Below are 9330 nucleotides of genomic sequence, written 5' to 3' on the forward strand. Positions count from 1 at the left end.
TGAGGCCAAAAAACCAAAAATATATAACCAACAAAATCTACTGTATAGTACAAGGAACTATATTCAATATTTTTTAATAACCTATATAGCAAGAGTCTGGAAAAAAAATGTAGGTTAGTCCCTAAGTCATGTCCAACTTTCTCGACCCCACGGAATATAGCCCTCATGGAATATAGGGACTTCCCAGGCAAGAATAGGAGTGGGTTACAAGTTCCCGTTCCAGGGATAGAACCTGTGGTCTCCTGCTTGGCAGGCAGATTCTTTACCACTGAGCCACCTGGGAAGCCCCTGAAAAAGAATATATATACATATAACTGAATCACTTTGCTGTACACCTGAAAAAAAACATTGTAAATCAACTATACTTCAAGAAACAGCTGTAGGAACCGAAGAGTGTTTAGCTCAGATGTGACTGAGAGGTATTGACTAGCGTCTTCAGGTAAATTAGTAACTCTTACAAAAGAAAATGAAATCATTCAGTTGGACCAAGAGAATACCCTAGTTGTTACCAGCAATAAAATTTAAATAAATTTCAAGAAAAAATTTCATCCAGCAATGGGATGATTTAGTAGCCTCCATACTTAAGTCCTCCATACTTAAGTCCGGAGAAGGCAATGGCACCCCACTCCAGTACTCTTGCCTGGAAAATCCCATGGACGGAGGAGCCTGGTAGGCTACAGTCCATGGGGTTGCTAAGAGTTGGACACTACTGAGCGACTTCACTTTCACTTTTCCCTTTCATGCACTGGAGAAGGAAATGGCAATCCACTCCAGTATTCTTGCCTGGAGAATCCCAGGGACGGCGGAGCCTGATGGGCTGCCGTCTATGGGGTCACAGAGTCGGACACGACTGAAGCGACTTAGCAGCAGCAGCAGCATACTAAAGTCTCTCATTTGTAACAGAAGTGTAATATCTGCCCCTATGGGGCTTCCCAGGTGACTCAGTGATAAAGAAACTGCCTGCCAAGGAAAGGGATGCTGGAGACGGGGGTTCAATCCCTGGGTCAGGAAGATCCCTTGGAACAGGAATGGCAACCCACTCCAGTATTCTGCCTGGAAAATTCTATGAACAGAAAAGCCTAGTGGGCTACAGTCAATGAGGTCAAAACGTGTCAGACACGACTGAGCAACTGTGCCTCTGCCCTCCAACATATGACAACCACACACTCACAAAGTAATCAACCAAAAATTGCAATGAGTACATTCAAAATCAATTTGAGTAGTTAAAAGGTTTTTAGGTTTTCAGCTCTTCTAGGGCTTTCCTGGTCACTCAGCTGGTAAAGAGTCCACCTGCAATGCAGACCTAGGTTCGATCCTTAGGTTGGGAAAATCCCCTGGAGAGTAGGCTGCCAGTTCCAGTATTCTTGCTTGGAGAATTCCACGGACAGAGGAGCCTGGCAGGTTAATCCATAGACTCACTAAGAGTCAGACACGACTGAGTGACTCACACCCACAAGACTTCTGATTCTACGTAATTGTTACGAAGTAGTCCAACGTTTTCACATTTTTCAATTATTTTTACTTATCCTTCAAGATCTCAGCTATTTCTGACAAATAACCTTCTCTAACCAATCTAAATTACATTCCTTTCACTCTTCCTGCTCATAGCATCCTTCTTTCCCTTAAGAACATCACCAGAAGTGAATTTTATCTCCTTAACTCAGTATCTAGTTCCCCCAGTAGACTATCAACTCAAAGGGCAAGGACTGTATCCATTTTGTTCACAATCCTACCCCAAGTGTGTGGAATAGAATAGTGTCTGGCGCAACTGTCCTAGAGTCTCGGTGTAACACTTAGTCAAATTAAGGAAGTGTTAAAGTCACTCAGTCAAGCCCAACTCTGCGACTCCATCGACTGCAGCCCACCAGGCTCCTCTGTCCATGAGATTTTCCAGACAAGGATACTGGAGCAGGTTGCCATTTCCTTCTCCAGGGGATCTTCCCAACCCAGGGATTGAACCCAGGTCTCCTGCACTGCAGCCAGATTCTTTACCGACTGAGCTACAAGGAAAGCTTTAGTCAAATTAATTTTCATTAAAAAGTTAATCAAATCAGGGTCTTCCTTGGTGGTCCAATGACTAAGAACCCACTTTGCAATGCAGAGGATGTGGGTTCCATCCGTGGTCAGGCAACTAACCCTGTACGCCACTAGAGAGAACCTATGTGTGCTGCAATAGGAGACAGTGATGCAACCAAGACCCCATGTGCCACAACTGAGACCCGACAACAGTAAGAGCCAAATGAATTATTTTCAAGAAATTCATATCAAAATGATTTCACCTAAATTACTAACAATTCACTCACTTTGAAAAACTTTAGCAGTTTCTTAAAAAGTATACACTTGTCAATAACTAATAAGCAATCCCACTCCTAGGTTTTTACACAAGGAAAATGAAAACCTATAATCACACACAAACCTATGTGAATGTTTAGTGGTTTATTTGTAATTATCCAAAACAACCAATGTCCCTCAGCTGTAAACAAGCTTAGTTATTAAAAAGGAACAGATTACTGATACATGCAAAACAGATCATCTCAAAGGCATCATGCTACGTCAAAGAAACCAGATTTAAAAGGCTACATATGGTATCAATTCAGGTATGTGACACTGCTGCAAACAAAACAGGGACAGAATATAGGTCAGTAGTTACCAAGAATAAGAGGTAGAGAAGAGTGATTGACCACAAAGGGGCACAGGGAATTTGGGGGAGGGGAAAAGGTGATGGAAATAACTCTGTACCATGATTGTGGTAAATAAACTTTTTTGGTAAACTTTATCAAAACTTGCAAAACACTTCTACAGGGTAAATTTTAGGTTAAGGACCTCAATAAAAAAAGTGGTAAGAACTTTAAAATATTCCTCTAAGTTTTCTATTATTGCTTACTTGAAATATTAACGTTATCTTTGTTGTCACTGAGCACTCAAGGCTTGGAGATCCATGGGCCTGAACGTTGTTCAAGATATTTGACAATTTCACTAATCTCACTCATTTCTAGTGACAGGACTACATAGCATAACCTATTTAGAAAAGAAACCCATACGATCCTTTCCAAGTTTTCCATTGGATCAAAGGTCAATGACCTTTCAGGAGACATATGGCAGTTTCCAAACTCAAGTTTTTCCTAAATCACTATCACCTGAGCAAGCAATGCAACTTCAATTGTGATTTTAACTAGTCTAGGAAGTTACCAGAGGCCTGCAAACAGGGGAATCTGATGCCACCTGGGTGAGAGAACCTTTAGGGTTTGGAAGAATAAAGGACAGAGTCATGAAAAGCAAAACCAGATCAGGAAAAATTTCAGGAACGTTGAAATAAAGGAAAATGTATCTCATTCCACCTTCTTTCTCATATGGAAGAGCTTGCTCTTCTCCCCTTATCACAAGATTGAGAACTCATGCTGCTCATTCCTTTTAAGATCCAAGGGAATAACTAACACACCTTTAATAATACTCGACTGTACATAGTCCTGCAGCATTTCACAATGACATCTAACACCTATCAACCAAAAACATAAAGACATCTTGACACTCAAGTTTTCACTTTTCTAGAGCTGCCCATTTCAGGAATTGTATATAGAGCCAGAAACAGCCCTTTTTGGCATGAGCTCAGTGCTCAACCTAGCAAAATGTAACCAAGGTAAATATACTTTAATAAAAATAAAATCCATAGTCCTGTCCTGGTATTATATACCCCATTTGGCAAATTACTAAATCAAGCTCTTCAGTATATGCAATCCACTTTTGGGGAGACCAAAACCCAAACAGATGAATTGCTCATGCTCTTAAAAAAACCCCAAAGCATAGTTTATCTGGCCCAAACTCAATTTTCTAGATTGCCTATTCTGGGAATAGGATTAAGAATCTTTTTTCAGAAATCAGACTGCCTCTCATATTCTGAAACCACACAAGAATTCCTAGGGCCAAATTTCAACAAGATTCCATTAGAGATTCTTTATTTCAACAGTTGGGCAATTTAAAAATGGGGTTTAAGGTCAAGCACCAGTTTGTTTTATAAATCTTTTCACTTTCAGTTCATATTCAGAAAGGCAACTGTATAAAAAAACTGAACAAAACATTCATCCTGAACCTAGAAATTCATGTTTTAAACTAGTCTTTAGTAACCACCAGTAGGTGGTGCTCACAGCAATTCTGTACAGACAAATCTATGTCCTGCTCTCCTTCAACTTCCACTTAAGGAAACCTATTTTCTGTAATGAAACCTTCCTTGTGAAGACAAATATCTCCGGGTAACTGTCAGATTTACATCAGCTATTTACTAGCTAATGATACTAGCTAAAGATAACACCAAACCTGTCAAAACATTAAGGGGACAAGCTAGAGATCAAATCTTCTGTCATTTTAGGGCCCCTACCAATTCAGAAAAATTCCAATTAACAATCCACCTGTCTACAGCTCACAGGATGCTTTCTACTCGCAAAATAAGGCTTCTACAATGGTAACTGGTGATTTCACCAGTTTCAGCTGGATTAATTTTCCTTTCATATTGTAACAGCCAAGTTATCTGATACAGAATTACTCAGTTTCTGCAAATGCGTAAGATTTACTATCAAAACCAAGGTTAACTTAGAACTACATGGCTTATACCCAGAGACCGATTATCAACTGACCAGCTAGTTTTCCCCGTTTTTGACCAAGCCCTGCAATTTACAGGTTACCAAATTAACTCCTCTCGAGTTAAGGGCTGTTTTCATCCAACGGTCAAATTATAGCAACCTGTAAATTACAACTTTCTAATTTCCTTTCTAGTTCTTAAAATGGCAGTTAATTTTGAAAACATTTTAAACTAGATTAACCTACACTCAGACCCAAATGGGCCATACTTCCTCTTATGCTATTTACCACCATACCTCATTCTCCAATGTAGCAATGTTCTCTCCACTCAACCTTGCCCATTAGAATTCCTATACAAAGTTCCATTTCTATTTAAGTGACAGGCAACACAATTAGCCTCCAGCATCTTTTATTTTTCCTAGAACCTGTATACAATTAACTCTAGCAGGGACGTACTCAATACTGTTTAAGCCTCACATTTTAGATTAACTTATTATAAATGTGAATGCACAGCCTCATAACTGGGAAACTAAACGACATAGATTTACTCATTATTTATGTAACCATACAAAATTCTATATGCAACAGCTTTTATACTATAGAATCTGACCTTACAAACTAGCTTACATATAAAACATAGTTACTCTTTGCTCAACTGTCCTAATCTAAAAAAGTGTTGAACCAATGCTTAAGATGTTATTAAAACAGATGAGTTCTCAACACAAGGTTAACAAACCTGAAGCTCCAACCTAGAAATACAAACCCATAATTTGAAAACTGTTTTACCAGAAATAGCTTATGAGCAACTCTTACCAAAGTAGTACTATAGGGAATTACAGTGTTGACCAAAAGAAGACACAGGTTTCTCATTAAACTTTTTTTAATGGGTCTCAAATTCTGTGACAGATTTTTGGTCAAGTTGTTTTCATTAAAAAGTACTGGTTTTAAAAACTAATAACTTAAACTGCCACACACAAAACATATGGTCCACAAAAACATTCTCCTTTCCTTCTGAAGGTTTTACGATGCATTGTTATCATTAACCAGTCTTTTACTATTAAACTTAAATGGCCAATTGAGACAAACAGTTCTGAGACTGTTCTTCCACCACTGATTAAGACTGGGGTGGCAGGTATTGGGGATAATATTCATTTAGCCTTCTGAGCTTTCTGGGCAGACTTGGTGACCTTGCCAGCTCCAGCTGCCTTCTTGTCCACTGCTTTGATGACACCCACAGCGACTGTCTGTCTCATGTCACGCACAGCAAAACGGCCTATGAAAAACAAATATTGTATTACCGTTAAGAGACATTTTTCAAATCTTTAAGTTTACTTCTAAAATTAAGTTTTTAATTACAGCAGAAAAACATCCTTACCCAGGGGAGGGTAGTCAGAGAAGCTCTCGACACACATGGGCTTGCCAGGAACCATATCAACGATGGCAGCGTCACCAGATTTCAAGAATTTAGGGCCATCTTCCAGCTTTTTCCCAGAACGACGATCAATCTTCTCCTTCAGCTCAGCAAACTTGCAAGCAATGTGAGCTGTGTGACAATCCAGCACAGGTGCATAACCAGCACTGATTTGGCCTGGATGGTTCAGAATAATCACCTGGAAAGAACACTTGCATTTAGTTGAGTCTCAAAGACCCTTAAGGTCATAGCCATCAATAAAAACCTGTCTCTAAGTACTACCTGAGCTGTGAAGCCAGCAGCTTCCATGGGTGGATCATTTTTGCTGTCACCAGCCACATTGCCACGACGAACATCTTTGACAGACACGTTCTTGACATTGAAGCCCACATTGTCCCCAGGGAGGGCTTCACTCAATGCTTCATGGTGCATTTCTACAGACTTTACTTCAGTTGTTACATTGACTGGAGCAAAGGTGACCACCATGCCAGGTTTGAGAACACCAGTCTCCACACGACCCACAGGAACAGTACCAATACCTAGAATAAACGTTTACAGCACTTAATAAATGCCTCAAAGCAGGCAGAAGGTATTGTAGCAACCCAGACACATTCTAATGGTTTTGTTTTACTTACCACCAATTTTATAGACATCCTGGAGAGGCAAACGCAAGGGTTTGTCAGTTGGGCGAGTTGGTGGCAGGATGCAATCCAGAGCTTCAAGCAAGGTGGTTCCACTGGCATTGCCGTCCTTACGGGTGACTTTCCATCCCTTGAACCATGGCATCTAAAACAAGAAACACTGTTACCATCAAACTAAACCCCCTTACAGAACTTAAAAGTCTTGAAAACTTGGAAATCACTTACGTTAGCACTTGGCTCCAGCATGTTGTCACCATTCCAGCCAGAAATGGGCACAAATGCTACTGTGTCGGGGTTGTAGCCAATTTTCTTAATGTAGGTGCTGACTTCCTTAACAATTTCCTCGTATCTCTTCTGGCTGTAGGGTGGCTCAGTGGAATCCATTTTGTTAACTCCAACAATTAGTTGTTTCACACCCAGAGTGTAAGCTAGAAGGGCATGCTCACGGGTCTGCCCGTTCTTGGAGATACCGGCTTCAAATTCACCAACACCAGCAGCAACAATCAGGACAGCACAGTCAGCCTTTGAAAAAAAACAAGTCCACATCCTGTTAAACCTAAGTTCTTCAAAAGGATCCATAGTTTTGCCAGTGTAAAAACAGACGCAAAGAGTTATTTTCAGTAGTTTTTAGTCTCAACAAACCTGGGATGTCCCTGTAATCATGTTTTTGATGAAGTCTCTGTGTCCTGGGGCATCAATGATGGTAACATAGTACTTGCTTGTCTCAAATTTCCACAGGGAGATATCAATGGTGATACCACGCTCACGTTCAGCTTTCAGTTTGTCCAAGACCCAGGCATATTTGAAGGAGCCCTTTCCCATCTAGAAAGATTAAGAATGATTACTTGGTAACTAAAACATGATCTAACTCCAACATGAACTTTTTTCCCTAACTCGGAAAAAATGCTTCCAACTGCTACACTTAAGTCCATTTACCTTCTTCCTAAAAGTTAACTGACTTAACAGTAAACTTTGCAATTTACCTTTTAACTAGTAAAGTCAGATCTAGACTACTGGCTAGTTTTCGTAAAATTACCACTTAATGCACTTGCTCAGCCATTATTCTCATCCTAATTTTGCCTACCTCGGCAGCCTCCTTCTCGAACTTTTCAATTGTTCTCTTGTCGATCCCGCCACATTTGTAGATCAGATGGCCAGTCGTGGTCGACTTCCCCGAGTCTACGTGCCCGATGACAACGATGTTGATGTGGGTCTTCTCCTTTCCCATTTTGGCTTAGGTTTAACGGTGGTTTTCACGACACCTAAATTGAAAAGGGGAGGGGGGTGTGGGAAATACTTTAAACCACTGTCCGGAAGCTGAAGAAAAAGCTACGATCCAAACTCCAAGGGCAAATTCCAAGGAGCATTACAACCAGCGCCAAGCCGGCCCAACTCATGTCTCCACCCATCATCGCCACCGTCCAGACCGCCTCCCCCACCCCATGTGTCGCTCTGGAACCGCTAGGCATCGAGGGGCCAAGACGGCACCCGGTCCGCCGCGGGGGGGTCCCGAGGAAGCGGCGCCAGGCAGGGACGGGCCCGGGGCCTTTGTGCGGGTGACTCACCCTCCGCTCCCCGCCCGGGCCGCCGCGTCCTCCATTTTGAAGCCGTGCAGCGGGGCCGGGGAGCGGCCATCTTTCCGCGCACGCAACTGGTGCCGCACGGGCGGGGCGGCGCTCTCAGCTCGCCCGGCCGCCACGGCTCTCCCGCCCCGCCTCGGCCCAGCGAGGCCGCGCTGGCATGTGCGCCAGCGAAGCGGGCCCGCGCCCTCCGCGCCTCGCGGCCGCCCCCCACCCCGGCCCGCGGTACCCCACGAGCGCCGAGAAGCCCATCCTGTCAGCTCCCGACCGGCCTAGGGCGAACCGCCCCGACCGAAAAGCCCGCGGACGTGTGGAGTTGCTCAGTAGCGTGCGTGTGGCGGCGGGGCGGAGGAAACCGGGCGGCAAAGCGCGGCGGGATCCACACGCAGCCGCCACGGTGCCGCAGCCCAGGCCTCAACCCAAGCACGAGGCAGAGGGGCTGCGAGAAACGCGCAAGGCCTCGAACTGTCCCCCCTCCCCACCCGCTCACACCCCGAAATCCGGGTCAAGAACATGGTGAAGATGCCCACGGGCGCGGCGGCAGACACACGCACAAGGAGGCCGCGGCCGTCGGCGGAGGCCGGGCCCACCGAAGCCACACCCGACACTCACCTGTATCCTGGCGGCAAACCCGTTGCGAAAAAGAACGTTCGCGGGGACTACGGCACTTATATACGGTTCTCCCCCACCCTCGGGGAAAAGGGCGGAGCCAGCACACGACACCACTTTCCCAGTTTACCCCGCGCCGCCTCCGCCAGGCACCAGTTCCAGCTCCGTCCCCTCCCCCCACGTCTCGGGGACCGTGGGCGATGTACGCTCAGCCCACTGACGAGCTCCGGACGCCCCGCGCATGCTCCTCTCGACCCAGAGGAGGACGAGAGCGGGTGGGCGGGGGGTGAGGGGCGGGGACGAGCGCTCCCGCGGTTCCAGGGTAGCGGGAGTTTATCGACGGTCCCTGGGCTTCCCCCGGGCAGAGACGAGTCCTCCTTTTGTATGAATTACTCGCTGCACAGCTGGGGGGTGGGGCGGCGAGGAGGCGGCCGGGTGGGGACGTCCAGAAGCTTCCTTCTATACCATTCCCAGTTTCACTGCAGAGACCGAGATTGGGGTATCGCTTCACCCCGCA

The 9330-nt window shown here is 44.7% G+C and overlaps 1 protein-coding gene across 1 annotated transcript; it reads right to left on the reverse strand.

The window, feature by feature from the left end:
- Nucleotides 1-2421: 2421 nt before the first annotated feature.
- On the reverse strand, nt 2422-8849 carry LOC145521475 (elongation factor 1-alpha 1). Its single transcript, XM_081530092.1, has 8 exons — nt 8817-8849; nt 7709-7886; nt 7267-7446; nt 6850-7146; nt 6619-6769; nt 6266-6522; nt 5948-6182; nt 2422-5845 (listed from the first exon to the last, which is right to left on the reverse strand). Exons 2-8 carry the CDS (start codon nt 7850-7852, stop codon nt 5721-5723), a joined length of 1389 nt encoding a protein of 462 aa, XP_081386218.1. The 5' UTR covers nt 7853-7886; nt 8817-8849; the 3' UTR covers nt 2422-5720.
- Between the last annotated feature and the right edge of the window lie 481 nt (nt 8850-9330).

Source organism: Giraffa tippelskirchi, chromosome 9 (genome assembly GCF_054371585.1).
Source record: "Giraffa tippelskirchi isolate mGirTip1 chromosome 9, T2T-mGirTip1v1.2.pri, whole genome shotgun sequence".
Classification (NCBI taxonomy): Eukaryota; Metazoa; Chordata; class Mammalia; order Artiodactyla; family Giraffidae; genus Giraffa; species Giraffa tippelskirchi.

Excerpts from the sequence above, each read along its gene's own strand:
- LOC145521475 (XM_081530092.1), bottom strand. The coding sequence starts at position 7,852 with ATGGGAAAGGAGAAGACCCACATCAACATCGTTGTCATCGGGCACGTA. Across the intron at positions 6,770-6,849 it reads TGCTGGAGCCAAGTGCTAAC|ATGCCATGGTTCAAGGGATG; the intron begins GTAAGTGATTTC and ends TTCTTGTTTTAG. Across the intron at positions 5,846-5,947 it reads CTCTGACTACCCTCCCCTGG|GCCGTTTTGCTGTGCGTGAC; the intron begins GTAAGGATGTTT and ends TGTTTTTCATAG.